General features: G+C 43.5%; 1 protein-coding gene across 3 annotated transcripts in view; it reads right to left on the bottom strand.

The window, feature by feature from the left end:
- Positions 1–615: 615 nt before the first annotated feature.
- Positions 616–22,874, bottom strand: part of LOC129839710 (voltage-dependent T-type calcium channel subunit alpha-1I-like) — a 73,435-nt gene continuing 51,176 nt past the window's right edge. For 2 of the 3 annotated variants that reach the window (XM_055907292.1, XM_055907293.1), the window contains exons 29-33: positions 16,640–16,792; positions 11,029–11,163; positions 9,505–9,700; positions 8,213–8,598; positions 616–5,640 (exon numbers count right to left, since the gene is read on the bottom strand). In XM_055907292.1, the coding sequence (XP_055763267.1) occupies positions 4,978–5,640; positions 8,213–8,598; positions 9,505–9,700; positions 11,029–11,163; positions 16,640–16,792 (1,533 nt within the window). In that variant the 3' untranslated portion in view covers positions 616–4,977. Of the gene's footprint in view, positions 5,641–8,212; positions 8,599–9,504; positions 9,701–11,028; positions 11,164–16,639; positions 16,793–17,052; positions 17,095–22,874 lie in introns of those variants that run through there. The other variant, XM_055907294.1, reaches the window with a different exon arrangement.

The following is a 22,874-nucleotide window of genomic DNA, read 5'->3' as shown; positions in this document are numbered from 1 at the left end:
ATAACAGGCGCCTACCATCTTAATTAGTGTTCAATTAAGTCAATGTGACGGCTCAATCTGTCTGTCAGACAAAAGTCACATCACCTCTACGCTACTTGTCAAGCTAAATCAATCAAGACACGCTAGATTACAGGTTAGCGTTAGCCGCAGCACTAACAGTGTAGGGAGATGGGGACGTTGGCTTGAACGCTGCTTAATTACTGTTGACACATTAGGACCCCACGGGTGGTCTTGTCACTGCCTGTGTTCAAATGGCAGGTGAATAGACATCTCCATATGCTGTGTTGCTACCGAAGGGTCCTATAACTGAGTGACACACACAGCAATGACAGCATGAATTCACACATCACATGCACTGTGTCCTCCTCTCTCTCTTTCTCTCCATCCCTCTCTTTACTCTGAGGTGATGGCACTTTGCACAGTGTTAAACTGCATATCTATTCCATTACATAAACCGTTCTGAGATGTGAGAGGAGAGAGAACCTGTGTATCCTGAGGGTGACAACTTCAAAGGACCATCCCTCCCTTCCTCCCTCCCTCCCTCCCTCCCTCCCTCCCTCCCTCCCTCCCTCCCTCCCTCCCTCCCTCCCTCGCTACCTCCCTCCCTCCCTCCGTGTATCCCAGATGTCCATACGCACCCAGAACACGATTCAACATCAACCCTCTCCACAGCTGGCCAACATCTAACAAGCTAAGGCTGGGGCCATGCCAGCGAAGGTGTGTGTGTCTGTCTGTCTATGTGTGTCTGTCTATGTCTATGTGTGTGTCTGTGTGTGTGTGTGTCTGTGTGTGTGTGTGTGTGTGTGTGTGTGTGTGTGTGTGTGTGTGTGTGTGTGTGTGTGTGTGTGTGTGTGTGTGTGTGTGTGTGTGTGTGTGTGTATGTATACACACTACACACCTATCACCATCACCATCCTTTCACTCTCATTCATCCCTATTCATTCCTATTCTTCCTTCTCTTGTGTTAGTCTGATCAAACACACCTAGTAACCTTTGTGCTTCTCTCTCTGTCTCTCTGTCTTCATCTAATTCAATAGAATGTGAGTACAGTACATCAAGGGCTTGTAGATTGCTGTGGACAGCTGTGTGTTAGTGTTAGTGGTTAAATGCCTGTTCACGTAAGCAGTCTTTTGATCAGACAGGTTCTCTCCAGGGGGGAGGAGGGAGCCGCAGGTGTACCAGCGTATCAAGCTGTGTGTGTGTGGGTCTGTATGTGTGTGTATGTGTGTGTCCATGTGCGTGCGTGTGTGTGTGTATGAGTGTGTGCGTGCGTGTGCTTTTTGATCAGTCTGGTTCTCTCCAAGGGAGGTAAGCCCCAGGTGTACAAGTGTTACAGACTTGTCCCAAATGGCCACCTTTTCCCAATATAGTGCACTACCTTTAACCTCAGGGTATTATAGGGAATAGAGGGCCATTTGCAACGCAACCATAGATTGATGTTAAAAACCCTTTCAAACTTAAAGGACGAGGCCCAGTCACAGAAAGCTAGTGTTGTTATCACTTAATAGTTTTTGAATGAAGGCTAGGCTAAGCTAGGCTAGCTGATCATGTGCATGTTGCTACTGAATACCAAGAAACCCACAGGAAAGATTGTGACTAGTATCAATGACTTTCATACATCCATTCTTTTCTTCAATTGCAGCCGTTTCCTACAATGGTGTAGTAGGTCATATTTCGGGCAGAGGGACAAGCATTCACAAACACACACACTCATTCAAGCAGACTAACACACCTGCTGCTAAGAGTCAGACGCTTCTCTTTGATACTTATAGATGTCCAACACACTCTAGTGTTAGAAGCTGTGTGAGGAAGACTGTGATGCTACGGTTCATCATTTAAGACACTAAACAGTGAGACACGGCTCTGAAGACAGCAGGACATGAAAAACAAAGAAAAGAGAGGGGGAAAACTAAAAGAGAGGATAAACTGCCATCTGATATTTCTCTGTGAGAGTAAACAGCATCTAATCTGACGTGAAGAGATAAGGGATGTGTTCATTTCAGACTCTGTATCAAAGGCTTACTAAACACCCGGTTGGTTGAATAGCAGCCTTTTGTAGTAAACAACATCTCTTCTGGCCTCAAATCTTTTGAAATGTCTGTGAACAAAATATGTTTGAACATATGTAGTCTTAACATGGTGTTAAGCATCATGGAATGATAAGGGGCTTTAAAAAGCCGGCAAAGAAAAATCTGATGTTTTTTAAAGTAACCGATATGACATTTATATTTGTGTGGACCAAGTGATTAAATCTGAAGCCAACTACAAGTGCCAAACCCACGGTTTCTCATTTCAAATATTTGTCAAAGATATTACCCTTGTTTCCACACACACACACACACACACACACACACACACACACACACACACACACACACACACACACACACACACACACACACACACACACACACACACACACACACACACACACACACACACACACACACGCACACACGCACACACACACGCACGCACACACACACACACACACACAAACACACAGCAGGGTCCTAAGAGACACGGAAGTTTCTATTTGGTTTATCTTTTAGCTTATTTCTCTGTCTTGGCCTGTCTGTTTGTTGAGGTAAATGAAGGAGGCTATTTGAATAGTTGGAGTAGTTCGGAGCCCATTATGTTGAGCGAGAGAGAAGAAGAACACCAGATGTAGAGTTCAACATTGACACTGATGAATATGCATTAATACACAGGTTGGGCTTGTGTTCTTTTCCAATTGTGATTTTCTATCCTCACAAAGCTACTCTCAAAATGACATACACATGTAGGCAGCACTAACAAACCTGAACTTCGTCCTCACAATCAAAACATACAACATCCCCTGTGCAAGAGTCTACCTTTCATTAAGTCATCACTAGGAATTATGCATTGAAACGGAGCTATCAACTGCTAGGGTTCCCACACAGCTGCTACTACGACGAATCAGTAACGTAATCAACGAACACTTGGGAGAGAATGAGACTTTGGGGGCCTCAAGAAAAGGTTCAACGGTTAACATCTGAAGATGAAAAGGGTCCGACGTTCAAATGAATGAATCCTGTAAATCGGACAAGTCGCCATGTTAAAGAATCAAGAATCCGCAGAGGTTGAGAAGCGAATCCACTTTTATGACTCTAAAATGACAATTCACAAAATAATAACAACGTGCAACTTAGGGGGCGGTGGAAAAGACAAGAACAAAAGACATCCTCTCATCCTACCATCTTGGAATACACAGACATTCTAACACATCAGAATTGAATGACCTTTGAATCTCATTGGAGCCTATTGAGATTTTACTGTAATACATAATAGCGATATATTAGAACCCTCTTGCCTAACATCAACCTATACCTGTGTCATATATATCTGTATGCTTCAAATATTGCATATCTAATACACGGGGGAATAATATTTTGAATAAACTGGCTTTTCCAACGTGGGTATTTTAAAGTGGCACTTCGCTACTTATTTAACCTGATATTCCTAATATCCTTCCTGCATCATGCCAGTGTCCACATGGCGATATTGTATATGAGGTTAGAAAATAGTGGAGTGCCCCTTTAATTCAAACGGATAATGAGAAAGAATGAAAGCAGGATAAGTTGGACGAAGAGCGATCGAGTGAGAGATTTGTTCCTCTCTGATCTCTTCCTGTCTTCAAGAAAAACCTTTGACATCTTTGTGGTTGTGGTGTGTGTGTGCGCTTGTGTATTTATGTGACCATCTGAGTGTGAGCGTTGAAAAAAATATTTTATAGATCCACTTCAGTGTTTTCTGTCATCCACCTGAGGTATACAATTTTCCTTCAAAACGTCGATACACAACGCTGCACAAATGTCAACAAGGAGGGGACAAGAGACAAGAACTCCATTTTGTGAAACTGACCGGGACTTCGTTTTACTTTGTGTTTCACCAACCAAGATGGCGTCCGATCTCGATCTCTCATTGAATATTGTGCATCTATCCAGTAGGGACAGGGGAGCATCGCTTTCTCTGAAGCCCTTGGTTCATGGGTGATTCATGAGAACATGGCCTATTCCTCTATGGTACGGCATATGTTCTCATTCACTCCCCACGTCTCTTCACTATAGCTCTCACATATTGATTTTTATTTCCATTCAAAAGGGGCCCTTTTGCTATTTCTGGTATTTCTAGATGAGCCTTTATGTCTCACCCTAACACACACAGAGGGACACATCTGCATTCATACAGATCCAATATGTTTTAGAATTAGAAAACCCATCAAATATGCAACCTTGATATTCTTTCAACTATCAAATGTTAGTTAGCTAAAAGAAAAAGTTGGTAATCAATGCTACCTTATAGATGTGAATAAAAAACAACAACTCTGTACAAAGTCTCATCGAAAGGACTCTACAATCTGCTTATCTTAATAGTAAGCATTGTCTTTTTTCAAGAGGACAAAAGCATTAGACTACAATTAGCCACTGGGCTATGCTAGCCCCGTTGTCAGTCACAGGAGCGTTAGCATTAGCCGCTAAGCTAAGCTAGCCCTGATAGTCAAGGAGAACCCAATAGTTTTCTTTTGGAGTTTCAGCAATGTTTGGAGTTTCATCATTTTTTCCCACAATGCTCACACGAAATTCACATTTTGGTACTTTTTTTTTGCTTTTCTTTGGGTGTATGGATGAGGGTGACTATGCTCCATGCAAGCCCAGCATTAGCATGTTTTTCAAGGGTCCTGTCATTGCTGTAGTCCTCTCAAAGAATATCCCCCATGTCTCAGAATATGAGATGCCTTGATTAAACTCCATTACCCAGAAGTCATTGTAATCCTCCACAAAATGTATACCAATCCCTCAGCTCAATTTTCACCCAATCGTCATGGAAAGAAGAGAACATGGACACCTCACTGAGGAAAAAGAGAGAGAGAAAGAGGGAGGAGATGAGTTCACTGAACAGATATCAATCAAACACCTCGAGAAGAAGAAAATGTTCCAACCGATAGATAAAGTTTCATCTGTTTTTCCTCGAGCCGGCATCCATCATCTGACTTGTACTTTTAACTCCAAACCCCGTCTCCCCTTCCTGTCCACCGCTCTTCTCAGTCCAAGGGTTGGTGAGGTACCCATGAGTATCTATCTCATAGTACTGTTGTCCATCTTTATTCCTGACAGAAAGATTTGCCTGGTCCAAACTCCCAGTGCTATTACACTTTTTCACCAGCGGGGGTGCCAGGGAGCTAGGTGCCAGCAGTGACGTCAGAGACAAACTACTAAGTGTCTCTGATAAATGTTCGCTGTTAAAAGCCTGACTGGATCCTTCGCCTCCTATTCCTATCCCACAATCGTCATCTGAAGGGTCCATAGAGTCTTGCCTTGGGCAGCCGGGACTGGTGCTGCTGCCACAGCTGCTCTGGCTCCTCTGGTGCCCTCTAGTGGCTTGGAGGTTGAATGCGGTACTGCGGCCTCTCATTGAGGGGTGACCCAGCAATCTGGGGGTTTGTCGGGGTTCGTCGAGGTGAGGGAGAGGGAGAGGGCAGAGGAGAGGCAGGGCCAGGGAGAGTCCCAGTTCTCCTCGAGGGGGGGAGACGCTAAAGCTGAGACCTTCCTCCAGGGTGGTCTGGAGGCTGCCCTCGGAGCTGCCTGTGGCCAGGGACGAGTCACTGTGGGACGGGTGCTGAGGAAGGATAGAGGGGGAAAAGGAGAGAGAGAAGTGAAAGAAACAGAGAGATAGACAGTAAGAGAGAAAGAGAGAGAAAAAAGTGAATGAGAGCGGGATGAAGTATTAATCACAAGAACCAAGAAAACAGAGAGAGTCAAGTAGAGAAGGGATGACCTAGCTAATTAGTGTAGTGCTGTAGAAATGTACTAGAATCTCACAAAGCACTCTGGAAATGACATAAACAAAACAAATAGATACAGAAAAGGTCAGTTACATGCTGTTGCCATGGTTACCTCTGAAGCAGAAGAAGAATATTGCTTGTTTTTGTGTGCCATGAACAGAAAATGCACACTTATCACCATAGAAGACGATTTAAATGAAAAATATGGTGCTCTAAAGTCTAAATGGGAAGATATTCTGAATAAGAAGATGTATAATTCAACTTTGATGCACTCACTCCTTACAGATATGCCCATTTCTTTTGTTTTATTCCATAATAACTGTCTCAACCACAGTGAGCTTTCTGGAACAAAATGGCTGCGGTGCATCACCTGTATACTTCCCCCTCTTAGAATATAAAACAGTTAGCTACAGTATATTGTAAATGTAATCTCTTACAGCAAGCATCCCCATGGACCTAAACTCTAGTGAAGTGAAGCCCTTACCAATGAGTGGAAAACAACTGAATCTGATGGGTATTTCACCCCATAAAGTCAATCCATTACATCTTATACCATTGTAACAACCATGGCTGTTACACTGAAGTCCATATACTACATTATGTAATACAATTATCAATATGATAGCACACACTTGAATATACGGTCGACCCAATGAGAGGGCCTCCTGAGTAGTGCAGCGGTCTAAGGCACTGCATTGCAGTGCTTGAGGCATCACTACAGACCCAGGTTTGATCCCAGGCTGTGTCACCGGCTGTGACCGGGAGACCCATGAGGCGGCGCACAATTGGCCCAGCATTGTCCGGGTTAGGAGAGGGTTTGGACTGCCGGGATGTCCTTGTCCCATCGCGCCCTAGCGACTCCTAGTGGCGGGCCGGGCGCCTGCAAGCTGACCTTGGTCGCCAGTTGTACAGTGTTTCCTCTGACACATTGGTGCGGGTTAAGTGAGCAGTGTGTCAACAAGCATTGTGGCTTGGCAGGGTTGTGTTTCGGAGGACGTATGGCTCTAGACCTTCACCTCCGTACAGTAGTTTCAGCGATGGGACAAGAGTGTAACTACCAATTGGGGAGAAAAAAGGGTAAAAATAAACGATAAAGCCTTGTGTTCCTATTTTTATGTTTTATTTGTAGAGGCACCCTATTCAGCTGCACTGCACAGCATTTTTTAACCATTTCATGTGTCTAAAGGTACAAACTCTTCCTGCCTGGTGGAGCAAATCAACTGCGCTATAGGCCTACCGCTGGCCAATCGAATGGCTCAGATTACTGTGTCTGCAATAATGAAGCAGGCATAAAAGAAAGCTACAGCAAAGTTGTGAGATTTCAAAACGTTTTAAACCATGACTAGAGAGAGACTGTCAACGAATACAGCAAAGAGCTGCTGTTTTTAAACGTTTAAAACCATGACTAGAGAGAGACTGTCAACAAATACAGCAAAGAGCTGCTGGTTTTAAACGTTTAAAACCATGACTAGAGAGAGACTGTCAACGAATACAGCAAAGAGCTGCTGGTTTTAAACGTTTAAAACCATGACTAGAGAGAGACTGTCAACAAATACAGCAAAGAGCTGCTGGTTTTAAACGTTTAAAACCATGACTAGAGAGAGACTGTCAACGAATACAGCAAAGAGCTGCTGGTTTTAAACGTTTAAAACCATGACTAGAGAGAGACTGTCAACGAATACAGAAAAGAGCATGACTAGAGAGAGACTGTCAACGAATACAGCAAAGAGCTGCTGGTTTTAAACGTTTAAAACCATGACTAGAGAGAGACTGTCAACGAATACAGCAAAGAGCTGCTGTTTTTATGAGTGAGTTCATGTTTAAGTTCTTACTCAGGACTGTCAACACTTTTTATTCAACACTTTTATTAGCCATAAATTATGTTTTCTTTGTACTTCCACTCGCGCTACAACCAGCACTGCAGCTGTAAGGAAAGTTTATCATAGGCCTGCGTTGTTATTAGCAGCTTGGGTCTTTTTTAATATCGAGAAATATTTCCCTTCTCTGTTCATAGGAGTAACAACATGAATTTGTGAATGTTGCGGTGCGGTCAGATGGAAGACGGTATCCCCTTTGTTCCAGTGTCAGTGGGGTTTGGTAGTAAGCGCCAGGTGCACCAGTTTGAGTTCGTCAAGAACGGCAACTCTGTAGGGTTTTTCACACACAACAGTTTCCTGTGCACAAGCATGTCGCTACACTCGCAATAACATCTGCTAACCATGTGTATGTGACCAATACAGGTTTTATTTGATTTGTGTGTATCAAGAATGGTCCACCACCCAAAGTACATCCAGCCAACCTGACACAACTGGGGGTGCAACTCAATATTCTTAATGTTTTGTACACCCAGTGTACATTTCACTACATGCATACTCCCTCTACCAAAGTGACCCCGTGACCTCTTACCTGGGAGTCTAGGACCCTGCTGTTGGCCCCTGAGGAGTCTAGGACCTTGCTGTTGGCCCCTGGGGAGTCTAGGACCCTGCTGTTGGCCCCTGGGTAGGCTAGGACCCTGCTGTTGGCCCCTGGAGAGTATAGGACCCTGCTGTTGGCCCCTGGGGAGGCTAGGATCCTGCTGTTGCCCCCTGGGGAGCGCAGAGTGGCCCAGGAGGCTGGGGAAGGCAGCCTGGATGCCTCTCTCCCCCCTGGGTCTACCACCGTCCTGTGGATGGGTGGGGGGACCGCTGTGGCTGTGGCCGGGTGAAATAACTCCACAGGGAGATGAAAGAGAGGAGAGGAGGAACCTCTACATCCGACACTGCCAAGCTGGTCACTGTGATGGCCATCACCATCTGTTGACATACAGTTATTATTTATAGAAAGATATAAATGTTGCATGTAGAATGAACATGAGTTATCTATCCATTTATCCATCCATCCATTCATCCAGTCATCCATCCATCCAGCTGTATAACGCTAATGTTATGGTGGGAGTGTCACGACTTCCGCCGAAGTCGGCTCCTCTCCTTGTTCGGGCGGCGTTCGGCGATCGACGTCACCGGCATTCTAGCCATCGCCGCTCCATTTTTCATGTATCCATTTGTTTTGTCTTGTTCCCTTCACACCTGGTTTTCATTCCCCAATCAATCTACATGTATTTATTCCTCTGTTCCCCATCATGTCTTTGTGTAAGATTGTTTGTGTTACATGTATATTTGTCGACGCGCCAGACTGGCTTGTTTTTTCCGTGTTATTTTCTCGAGGATGTTTATTGTTAAACATAATTCTTGTGACTGTTTCGCGCGTTTTGCACTTTTGCCTCAATAAAGTGTGTGTTCACAAATCTCTGCTCTCCTGCAGCTGACTTCGCTACCAGTACGCACACACCTTGACAGGGAGGAAGGACAGGCATATCACTGAATGTCGTTAATCAATGTCTTTGTGTATGCCAGCCCATCTGTCTTTTAGTTCATTAACATTAGGATGTCGGTGTAATCAACTGTGTGAATACGGAGCAAAACATCATTTTCTCCCTCACACATCTGAGCGTGAGAGACGGGAAGGAGAACCTTCTGATTGAAATGATCATGTCAATGTCATTGCAAAGGCATGTGATCATCATTAAACACAGTCATCTAAATACCAAGAGCATCAACCAAGGTCACAAGATGAAAATGTCAACTGGTAATGTATGCACACATATCCATCAGATTTCACAAGTGCTAATGAGATGGGAAGATAAAGGAGAACCCGTTTACCTCTGTTGTGGTGGAGGAACTGGAGAGACTGGCTCTGGAACTGGGGCTGGACGCCCACCTCGAGCAGGAATCCTACCCCGTCTTCAGGGCCTCTGCTGTGGGGTCGAGAACCTCCGTGCCCCCAACGCCCTCCACACCCAGCCTGAATCTCCCTCAATTCCTCAGAACTGTGGGAGTCACTGCTCCCTCTCTCCTCCTATAGAGAGAGAGAGAGATGGGGGGAGAGAGCACCTCAGAGTTATCCTATAACAAATATAAGCATTCAGGATGACTTCAATTAACACTCACATATAATCTGTAAAGTTCCAGGTACTACTGATAGCATTATTAGAAATCAATACGCATCTGTTGCTATGGCTATTAGGGCTAGCCCTATCTAGTGTGAATTACCATTTAACATTCTATCTCCGGGCAGCTGACATCTATTAGCATTTTAAGTGTATTAACCAAATTAGGCTACCCCTGGTGTAGCATGTTAAAAGAGTTAAACTACCACACAAGCATATTAGCATTGAAATAGGCATAACTTAGAGCCAAAGGTGGTTGAACTCGAATGCTTGATCTTGTTGTCAATATTTTGGAAAGACTAGCATTTTGTTAGCTGATAGCACCATTCATTGGGGGTTAGCCTAGCACGCTAGCTAACTAGCCAACATTAGCAACAACAACAACAACAATAACAACAACAAAGCCGTTGTCTGTGGTAAAGCAAGTCTCAATGTAAATAGTGTTAACTGTGAAATGAAATGACCAAATTCAATATTGATAAAAATGAAATATAATTGTAATATAAACCACCATGGGATATTATTCCAATTTAGAGAATTTTCTACATGGTGATATTTCCTACTATTTGATTCTTCATCTCTCTTCAGTCAATACATCTGTTGATTAGTAATATATTTTTCCAAACTAAAGTAATTGCAAGCTCTACAGTGCCTCGTTTTCGAATGGATTTCAAATTAGTTTCAATAGAGAAAAGCAATAAGGTAAACCAGATGAAAGAGCTTAGAGGAGACGGGATGAGATCCATAGACACACACACACACACACATCATGATAATGCTCACACACACACACCACATGCACACACGCATGTGCACCCACATCGCGATCATTCTCACACACACAAACGCACACACACACTCGCACGCACGCACGCATGCACACACATCACAATCATGCTTACACACACACACACACATACGCGCACACACACAGACATGCATCCTACGCACACACACACACACGCATTCACACACGCACACACACAGGCACACAGACACAAACAAACACAGACCCGTCGCCCTAGCCTGCCCACGGCACATGGTGAAACACACACAGGAACATTGATTCGCTAATCAAGCAGTTAATGCAGTGGGATGCAGTGGGATGCAGTGTGTGATAGAATGTGTTCATGTGTGTAAGCAGTTGAATTATGCAAAAACAAAAAAGATATAGATTCTCAGTGTGTGCACATGTTTTGTGTCACTGAGAGTAAGTATGTGCGTCTGCACACCCCACCTTGCCGTCCCTGACCAGTAGCTGGTAGTCACTGTGGTCGTCCAGACTAAGATCATCAGGAAGGGCCAGTGATGACGACTTGTCAGACAGCTGCTCTGACATCAGAGACGCCTGCTCCACCTCAGCCAATCGGATCTGCGATACAGACACACAGAATTCCAACACAGCACATTATGTTATTCAATACACCCGATTTGTTATGGGAAAAGTGTGAGAAACACTTTCTTTGTGGTAAAAATATTATGATACATTTTAAGCGCATTTAAAGTGCCAAATAATGCTTATGAAGTGAATAACACTTGCTATAAGCTGTAATAACAACTCATACAGTTCAAATGTGTTGCCCTGTGTCCAGTCCTCATTAAACCTCAAGGTAAATCTACTACTACTGCAAAAATAGATTTGTAACTGACTAAAGTTCTAACTGACTAAAGTTCTAATTTACTAAAGTTGTAACGGACTAAGGTAGCAACAGACTAAGGTAGCAACGGACTAAAGTAGCAACGGACTAAAATTGTAACGGACGAAAGTTGTAACGGACGAAAGTTGTAACGGACAAAAGTAGTAACTGACTAAAGTAGTATCTGACTAAAGTTGTAACTGACTAAAGTTGTAACTGACTAAAGTAGTATCTGACTAAAGTAGTATCTGACTAATGTTGTAACTGACTAAAGTTGTAACTTACTAAAGTAGTAACTGACTAAAGTAGTAACGGACTAAAGTGGTAACTGACTAAAGTAGTATCTGACTAAAGTTGTAACGGACTAAAGTTGTAACTGACTAAAGTAGTAACTGACTAAATTTGTAACTGACTAAATTTGTAACGGACTAAAGAAGTAACTGACTAAAGTTGTAACGGACTAAAGTTGTAACGGACTAAAGAAGTAACTGACTAAAGTTGTAACGGACTAAAGTTGTAACGGACTAAAGTTGAAACTAACTAAAGTAGTAACGGACTAAAGTAGTAACGGACTAAAGTTGTAACGAACTAAAGTAGTAACGGACTAAAGTAGTAACTGACTAAAGTTGCAATGGACTAAAGTAGTAACTGACTAAAGCAGTAACTGACTAAAATTGTAACGGACTGAAGTTGTAACTGACTAAAGTAGTAACTGACAAAATTTGTAACGGACTAATGTTGTAACGGATTAAAGTCTTAACTGACTAAAGTTGTAACTGACTAAAATTCTAACTGACTAAGGTAGTAACTGACTAAAGTTGTAACTGACTAAAGTAGAAACCGACTAAAGATGTAACTGACTAAAGTTTTAAAGTTGTAACTGACTAAAATAGTAACGAACTAAAGTAATACCTGACTAAAGTTGTAACGGACTAAAGTAGTAACGGACTAAAGTAGTAACTGACTAAAGTTGTAACGGACTAAAGTTGTAACGGACTAACGTTGTAACGGACTAAACTAGTAACTGACTAAAGTTTTAACGGACGAAAGTAGTAATGGACTAAAGTAGTAACTGACTAAAGTTTTAACGGACAAAAGTAGTAACTGACTAAAGTAGTAATGAACTAAAGTAGTAACGGACTAAACTTGTAACTGACTGAAGTGGACTAAAGTGGACTAAAGTGGACTAAAGTTGTAACGGACTAAAATAGTAACTGACTAAAGTAGTAACTGACTAAAGTTGTATCGGACTAAAGTAGTAACGGACTAAAGTAGTAACTGACTAAATTTGTAACTGACTAAAGTACTAACTGACTAAAGTTGTAACGGACTAAAGTTGTAATGGACTAAAGTTGTAACTGACTAAAGTAGTAATGGACTAAAGTAGTAACTGACTAAAGTACTAACTGACTAAAGTAGTAACGGACTAAAGTAGTAACAGACTAAAGTAGTAATGGACTAAAGTTGTAACGAACTAAAGTTGTAACGGAATAAAGTAGTAACTGACTAAAGTAGTAACTGACTAAATATGTAACTGACAAAAGTAGTAATGGACTAAAGTAGTAACTGACTAAAGTAGTAATGGACTAAAGTAGTAACTGACTAAAGTAGTAACTGACTAAAGTTGTAACGGACTAGAGTTGTAACTGACTAAAGTAGTAACGGACTAAAGTTGTAACGGACTAAAGTAGTAACTGACTAAAGTAGTAACAGACTAAATTTGTAACTGACTAAAGTAGTAACTGACTAAAGTAGTAACGGACTAAAGTAGTAATGGACTAAAGTTGTAACGGGCTAAAGTTGTAACGGACTAAAGTAGTAATGGACTAAAGTTGTAACGGGCTAAAGTTGAAACTAACTAAAGTTGTAACTGTCTAAAGTTCTAACTTGACAGCCTGCTCTCTAGGTGGATTGTGTCAAAAAGTTGAGCGGCTGATTGGCTGACAGTCAGGAAGTTGAAGGTAATGAAGGAGAAAATGGAGGTGGTAGTGACAGGTTGGTATGGTAATATGGCAGAATGGGTTATATCTGGACCATTAGACCGACTCTGAGGAATCTCCCTGTCAGCTGGTCTGAGCCCATCAATATAATGGAAAAGAGAAAGAAAGAGAGAGAGAGAGAGAGAGAGACAGAGAGAGAGGGAGAAAATAAAAAAATGAAGAAAGAGAGAGAGAAAGATGGAGAGAGATAGATGGATGGACAGATGATGTGGGGTTAAGGCTTGACCTCTCACTACTGTTCTCTCTGTGTGTACTGCACTACATCTAGCATAGTATGTAAAGCATGCCCCCTTTCACGCACGCACACACACACACACACACACACACACACACACACACACACACACACACACACACACACACACACACACACACACACACACACACACACACACACACACACACACACACACACACACACACACACACACACACCAAACTGATAAACCATCAACCGTTGACATCCCAGTCATCCCACCATCATTACTGACATGTGATGTGTTTCAGTCCCCCAGTCATGAAAACCACATATTACTTATATTACTTACATATGTAAACTCAGCAAAAAATGAAACGTCTATTTTTCAGGACCCTGTCTTCAAAGATACTTTGAAGTTACTACTTTTGTCAGTTACAGATCTTCATTGTAAAGGGTTTAAACACTGTTTCCCATGCTTGTTCAATGAACCATAAACAATTAATGAACATGCACCTGTGGAACGGTCATTAAGACACTAATTGCTTACAGACGGCAGGCACTTAAGGTCACAGTTATGAATACTTAGGACACTAAAGTGGCCTTTCTACTGACTCTGAAAAACACCAAAAGAAAGATGCCCAGGGTCCCTGCTCATCTGTGTGAACGTGCCTTAGGCATGCTGCAAGGAGGCATGAGGACTGCAGATGTGGCCAGGGAAATAAATTGCAATGTCCTTACTGTGTGACACCTAAGACAGCACTACAGGGAGACAGGACGGACAGCTGATCGTCCGCGCAGTGGCAGACCACATGTAACAACACCTGCACAGGATTGGTACATCTGAACATCACACTTGTGGGACAGGTACAGGATGGCAACAACAACTGCCCGAGTCACACCAGGAACGCACAATCCCTCCATCAGTGCTCAGACTGTCCGCAATAGGCGGAGAGAGGCTGGACTGAGGGCTTGTAGGCCTGTTGTAAGGCAGGTCCTCACTAGACATCACCAGAAACAACGTCGCCTATGGGCACCGTCACTGGACCAGACAGGACTGGCAAAAAGTGTTCTTCACTGACGAGTCGCGGTTTTGTCTCACCAGGGGTGATGGTCGGATTCGCATTTATCGTTGAAGGAATGAGCGTTACATCGAGGCCTGTACTCTGGAGTGGGATTGATTTGGAGGTGAAGGGTCCGTCATGGTCTGGGGCAGTGTGTCACAGCATCATCGGATTGAGCTTTGTCATTGCAGACAATCTCAACGCTGTGCGTTACAGGGAAGACATCCTCCTCCCTCATGTGGTACCCTTCCTGCAGGCTCATCCTGACATGACCCTCCAGCATGACAATGCCACCAGCCATACTGCTCGTTCTGTGTGTGATTTCCTACAAGACAGGAATGTCAATGTTCTGCCATGGCCAGCAAAGAGCCCGGATCTCAATCCCGTTGAGCACGTCTGGGACCTGTTGGATCGGAGGGTGAGGGCTAGGGCCATTCCCCCCAGAAATGTCTGGGAACTTGCAGGTGCCTTGGTGGAAGAGTGGGGTAACATCTCACAGCAAGAACTGGCAAATCTGGTGCAGTCCATGAGGAGGAGATGCACTGCAGTACTTAATGCAGCTGGTGGCCACACCAGATACTAACTGTTACTTTTGACCAGAGACACATTATTCCATTTCTGTTAGTCACATGTCTGTGGAACGTGTTCAGTTTATGTCTCAGTTGTTGAATCTTGTTATGTTCATACAAATATTTACACATGTTAAGTTTGCTGAAAATAAACGCAGTTGACAGTGAGAGGACGTTTCTTTTTTTGCTGAATTTATATAGAAATGTACAGAATTAATTCAATACATGCATTCTCCTGTGTTTCCCATGGTAACTCCAGAAAGATCAAACACAGCAGCAAATGTGCATCATCACATTATTCCCAAAGGTTACGTCTGGTTGCGATGCAAACACGCACGCACGCACGCACGCACGCACGCACGCACGCACGCACGCACGCACGCACACACACACACACACACACACACACACACACACACACACACACACACACACACACACACACACACACACACACACACACACACACACAGCATATAAATAATGCATATGAATATAGCATCACAATAACAATATGATGGATAGACAGGGAATGTGTGTGTGTGTGTTTGCATGCATGTCATCCGTATTTGAAAGTCAACTCAACATAGTCCTGAATTAAATTATTTTGTTGAGTAAATAGCAACAAGGTTAGAGGGAGGTTGAATGTGATTGGCCAACAACAGATATGTAGATGAGCTGTTCTCATACTGAACCAACAGAACTGGATTCTCCAGGGAATGGTACAGCCTTGTCATGAGCATTTCTTTCTGTTTGTGATTTTAACAAACTACCATGCAGGTTACATTAACATAAAGAGATGAATTACACACACACACACACACACACACACACACACACACACACACACACACACACACACACACACACACACACACACACACACACACACACACACACACACACACACACACACACACACAAAGTGTATCATACACACACACATTAAACGTTTGTATTTTAGTGTGTGTGTGTCATCATTCAGAAGAACATTAATGTGACGTTTGGAGGGAAACCACTGTTTTCTCAGTCTGTTTGATTGACAGCTACCACTATAGCTGCCTTTGAGTTATACAGCAGGATGATTGACATGGGATGTTATTCCCATATCTGTGTGTGTGTGTGTGTGTGTGTGTGTGTGTGTGTGTGTGTGTGTGTGTGTGTGTGTGTGTGTGTGTGTGTGTGTGTGTGTGTGTGTGTGTGTGTGTGTGTGTGTGTGTGTGTGTGTGTGTGTGTGTGTGTGTGTGTGTGTGTGTGTGTGTGTGTGTGTGTGTGTATGTGTGATATGTGTACTGTATGTGTGTGTGTGTGTGTGTGCATGTTTGTGAGCACCTGTGTGTGTTTGTGCATGCATATTGTGTGGTATGTGTGTGCATGTGTACCTCTTGCAGATTTCCCTTGTAGTCCTTCCAGACAGGAGAAGAGGTAGAGGAGTAGTGATGGAAGACAGATCCAGAGAGGTTGTCAATCATCAGCATCTCTCCTTCAAATGAGTCCTTTATCAGCAGAGACACACTGTCCAACCACTGACTCTCCTGGGGACAACAAGAGGATATATACATTAAACACTGTCCACTGACTCTCCTGGAGACACACAGAGGATATATACATTAAACACTGTCCACTGACTCTCCTGGAGACACACAGAGGATATATACATTAAACACTGTCCAACCACTGACTCTCCTGGGGACAACAAGAGGATATATACATTAAACACTGTCCACTGACTCTCCTGGAGACACACAGAGGATATATACATTAAACACTGTCCACTGACTCTCCTGGAGACACACAGAGGATATATACATTAAACACTGTCCAACCACTGACTCTCCTGGGGACAACAAGAGGATATATACATTAAACACTGTCCACTGACTCTCCTGGAGACACACAGAGGATATATACATTAAACACTGTCCACTGACTCTCCTGGAGACACACAGAGGACATACACAGTACCAGTCAAAAGTTTGTACACACACTCATTGAAGGGTTTTTCTTTATTTTTTTTTACTATTTTCTACATTGTAGAATAATAGTGAAGACACCAAAACTATGACATATAACATATGGAATCAAGTAGTTACCAAAAAAGTGTTAAACAAATCAAAATACATTTTCTATTTGAGATTCTTCAATGTAGCCACCCTTTGCCTTGATGACAGCGTTGCAAACTCTTGGCATTCTCTCAACCAGCTTCACCTGGAATGCTTTTCCAACAGTCTTGAAGGAGTTCCCACATATGCTGAGCACTTCTTGGCTGCTTTTCCTTCACTCTGCAGTCCAACTCAGCCCAAACCATCTCAGTTGGGTTAAGGTCGGGTGATTGTGGAGGCCAAGTCATCTGATGCAGCATTCCATCACTCTCTTTCTTGGTCAAATAGCCCTTACACAGCCTGGAGGTGTGTTGGGTCATTGTCCTATTGAAAAACAAATGATAGTCCCACTAAGCGCAAACCAGATGGGATGACGTATCGCTGCAGAATGCTGTGGTAGCCATGCTGGTTAAGTAAATTCAAATAAATCACTGACTGTGTCACCAACAAAGCACTCCCACACCATCACACCTCCTCCTCCATGCTTCATGGTGGAAACCACACATGCAGAGATCATCCGTTCACCTACTCTGCACCTCACAAAGGCAAGGCGGTGTAACCAAAAATCTGGACTCATCAGACCAAAAGGACAGATTTCCAACGGTTTAATATCCATGACTTGTGTTTCTTGGCCCAAGCAAGTTTCTTCTTATTGTTGTCCTTTAGTAGTGGTTTCTTTGAAGCAATTCGACCATGAAGACCTGATTCACGGAGTCTCCTCTGAACAGTTGACGTTAAAATGTGTCTGTTACTTGAACTCTGTGAAGCATTTATTTGGCCTGCAATTTCTTATGCAGTTAACTCTAATGAACTTATCCTCTGCAGCAGAGGTAACTCTGGGTCTTCCATTCTTGTAGCGGTCCTCATGAGAGCCAGTTTCATCATAGCGCTTGATGGTTTTTGCGACTGCACTTGAAGGAACTTTCAAAGTTCTTGACATTTTCCGGATTGACTGACCTTCATGTCTTAAAGTAATGATGGACTGTCGTTTCTCTGTAATTTCTCTTTGCTTATTTTAGCTGTTCTTGCCATAATATGGACTTGGTCTTTTACCAAATAGGGCTATCTTCTGTACATCACCCTACCTTGTCACAGCTTGACACCCAGGGTCTCGACCCCGCCCTGTTCAACTTGGTCCTGGACTTCCTGACGGGCCGCCCCCAGGTGGTGAAGGTAGGAAACAAGATCTCCACTCCGCTGATCCTCAACACTGGGGCCCCACAAGGGTGCATTCTCAGCCCTCTCCTGTACTCCCTGTTCACCCACGATTGCGTGGCCATGCACGCCTCAATCATCAAGTTTTCAGACGACACTACAGTGGTAGGCTTGATTACCAACAACGACAAGACAGCCTACAGGGATTAGGTGAGGGCCCCCGGAGTGTGATGTCAGGAAAATAACCTCTCACAAAATTTCAGCAAAACAAAAGAGATGATCGTGGACTTCAGGAAACAGCAAAGGGAGCACCCCCCTATTCACATCGACGGAACAGCAGTGGAGAAGGTGGAACGTTTTAAGTTCCTCGGTGTACTTTACATATCACTGACAAACTGAAATGGTCCACGCACACAGTGTGGTGAAAAAGGCGCAACAGCGCCTTTTCAACCTTAGAAGGCTGAAAAAATGTAGCTTGTCACCAAAAAACCTCACTAACTTTTACAGGTGAACAATTGAGAGCATCCTGTCGGGCTGTATCACTGCCTGGTACGGCAACTGCACCGCCCACAAACGCAGAGCTCTCCAGAGGGTGGTGCGGTCTGCACAACGCATCACCGGGGGCAAACTACCTGCCCTCCAGGACACCTACAACACCCGATGTCACAGGAAGGCCAAAAAGATCATCAAGGACAACAACCACCCGAGCCACTGCCTGCTTACCCTGCAACCGTCCAGAAGGCGAGGTCAGTACTGGTGCATCAGAGCAGAGACAGAGACTGAAAAACAGCTTCTATCTCAAGGCCATCAGATTGTTAAACAGCCATCACTAACACAGAGAGGAAGGCTGTCTACCTACAGACTTGATATAATTGACCACTTTATTAAATGGATCACTAGTCACTTTAATAATACCACTTTAAAAATGTTTACATATCTCACATTACTCATCTCATATGTATATACTGTATACTGTATCCTTCACTATCTATTCTTTGCTATCTATTGCATCTTAGCCACTCTGTCACTGCTTATCCATATATTATATACTTACACTTCCGTGTAAAAGTTTGGGGTCACTTAGAAATGTCCTTGTTTTTGAAAGTAGAGCACATTTTTTGTCCATTAAAATAACATAAAATCGATCAGAAATACAGTGTAAACATAGTTAATGTTGTAAATGACGATTATAGCTGGATTTTTTTTTTATAGCTGATTTTTTATGGAATATCTACATAGGCGTACAGAGGCCCATTATCAGCAACCATCACTCCTGTGTTCCAATGGCACGTTGTGTTAGCTAATTCAAGCGTATCATTTTAAGGCTAATTGATCATTAGAAAACTGGCAGCTTCATTAAATAGTACCCGCAAAACACAAGTCTCAACGTCAAGAGGCGACTCCAGGATGCTGGCCTTCTGGGCAGAGTTCCTCTGTCCACTGTCTGTGTTCTTTTGCCCGTCTTAATCTTTTATTTTTATTGTCCAGTCTGAGATATGGCTTTTTCTTTGCAACTCTGCCTATAAGGCCAGCATTCCGGAGTCGCCTCTTCACTGTTGACGTTGACTGGTGTTTTGCGGGTACTATTTAATGAAGCTGCCAGTTGAGGACTTGTGAGGCATCTGTTTCTCAAACTAGACACTAATGTACTTGTCCTCTTGCTCAGTTGTGCACCGGGGGCCTCACACTCCTCTTTCTATTCTGGTTAGAGACAGTTTGCTCTGTTCTGTGAAGGTAGCAGTACACAGCGTTGTACGAGATCTTCAGTTTCTTGGCAATTTCTCACATGGAATAGCCTTCATTTTTTAGAACAAGAACAGACTGACGAGTTTCATTAGAAAGTTAATTGTTTCTGGCCATTTTGAGCTTGTAATCAAACCCACAAATTCTGACACTCATGATACTCAACTAGTCTAAAGAAGGACAGTTTTATTGCTTCTTTAATCAGTACAACAGTTTTCAGTTGCGCTAACAGATTGCAAAAGGGTTTTCTAATGATCATTTAGCCTTTTAAAATGACAAACTTGGATTAGCTAACACAACGTGCCATTGGAACACAGGAGTGATGGTTGCTGATAATGGGCCTCTGTACGCCTATGTAGATATTCCATTTAAAAAATCTGCAGTTTCCAGCTACAATAGTCATTTACAACAAAACATTAACAATGTGTACACTGAATTTCTGATCAATTTGGTGTTATTTTAATGGACAAAAAATGTGCTTCTCTTTCAAAAACACGGAAATTTCTAAGTGACCCCACTTAGTGATATGTAACTTTTGAACGGTAGTGTATAGATTCTCATCCCATTCCTTTACTAGATTGTGTGTATTAGTTAGTTGTTGTGGAATTGTTAGATATTACCTGTTAGATACTGCTGCACTGTCAGATCTAGAAGCATTAACATTTCACTACACTCACAACAACATCTGCTAACCATGTGTATGTGACCAATAACATTTGATTTGATTTGACAACACAATCGATTGGCTCAAACGCATTAAGAAGGAAAGAAATTCCACAAATGAACTATTAACAAGGCACACCTGTTAATTGAAATGCATTCCAGGTGACTACCTAATGAAGCTGGTTGAGAGAATGCCAAGAGGGTGCAAAGCTGTCATCAAGGAAAAGGTTGGCTACACTTTTTTTACTTACTACATGATTCCATATGTGTTATTTCATAGTTTTGATGTCTTCATTATTATTCTACAATGTAGAAAATAGTACAAATAAAGAAAAACCCTTGAATGAGTAGGTGTGTCCAAACTTTTGACTGGTACAGTGTACAACTCATTACAGACCAACTCATACATTTACCTACAATACATTGAGTGTGCGCCCGGAGATTGGAAGGTTGGAAGCTTGATCCCAGGGTGAGGTAACACCATTGTAAATACAACCCATACAACCCATATTTATGCCTCCCCGGGTGAAGTACACCCCGGGTGAGACTCCGGGTGAGACCCCGGGTGAGACCCCGGGTGAAGTACACCCCGGGTGAGACTCCGAGTGAGACTCCGGGTGAGACCCCGGGTGAAGTACACCCCGGGTGAGACTCCGAGTGAGACTCCGGGTGAGACCCCGGGTGAAGTACACCCCGGGTGAGACTCCGAGTGAGACTCCGGGTGAGACCCCGGGTGAAGTACACCCCGGGTGAGACTCCGAGTGAGACTCCGGGTGAGACCCCGGGTGAAGTACACCACGGGTGAGACTCCGAGTGAGACTCCGGGTGAGACCCCGGGTGAAGTACACCCCGGGTGAGACTCCGAGTGAGACTCCGGGTGAGACCCCGGGTGAAGTACACCCCGGGTGAGACTACGAGTGAGACTCCGGGTGAGACCCCGGGTGAAGTACACCCCGGGTGAGACTCCGGGTGAGACTCTGGGTGAGACCCCGGGTGAAGTACACCCCGGGTGAGACTCCGGGTGAGACTCCGGGTGAGACCCCGGGTGAAGTACACCGCGGGTGAGACTCCGAGTGAGACTCCGGGTGAGACCCGGGTGAAGTACACCCCGGGTGAGACTCCAAGTGAGACTCCGGGTGAGACTCCGGGTGAGACCCCGGGTGAGACCCCGGGTGAAGTACACCCCGGGTGAGACTCCGGGTGAGACTCCGGGTGAGACTCCTTGGCACTCAGCAATAAGGAAATAGATTGGGAGTAAGGCCCTGAGACACGTAGACTAGCGTCCTATCCAGGGGGTGTACTTGTACATCAAGCTGCCTCACGCTACAGAAACAGGAAATAGGCTCCTGTTGCTATGGGCCGTTCCTCACACAAGGGCACATACTGTACTTGGGACTTTTGTGAAATATGAAGATCCACTCTATAAAGCATTCTTACATCTGAAGCAAATAAGAATACATTAACATTTTGACTAGGTTTACCAGACTAGGTTAAACCAGACTAGGTTAAACCACACTAGGTTAAACCAGACTAGGTTTACCAGACTAGGTTAAACCAGACTAGGTTAAACCAGACTAGGTTAAACTAGACTAGGTTAAACCAGACTAGGTTTACCAGACTAGGTTAAACCAGACTAGATTTAACCAGACTAGGTTAAACCTGACTAGGTTAAACCAGACTAGGTTTACCGGACTAGGTTAAACCAGACTAGGTTTAAACCAGACTAGGTTTAAACCAGACTAGGTTAAACAAGACTAGGTTTACCAGACTAGGTTAAACCAGACTAGGTTAAACCAGACTAGGTTTAAACCAGACTAGGTTAAACCAGACTAGGTTAAACCTGACTAGGTTAAACCAGACTAGGTTTACCAGACTAGGTTAAACAGACTAGGTTTACCAGACTAGGTTAAACCAGACTAGGTTTACCAGACTAGGTTAAACCAGACTAGGTTTA

Source organism: Salvelinus fontinalis, chromosome 40 (genome assembly GCF_029448725.1).
Source record: "Salvelinus fontinalis isolate EN_2023a chromosome 40, ASM2944872v1, whole genome shotgun sequence".
NCBI lineage: Eukaryota > Metazoa > Chordata > Actinopteri > Salmoniformes > Salmonidae > Salvelinus > Salvelinus fontinalis.
The sequence above is the reverse complement of the archived record's forward strand: the minus strand, read 5'-3'. Positions and strand labels throughout refer to the sequence as shown.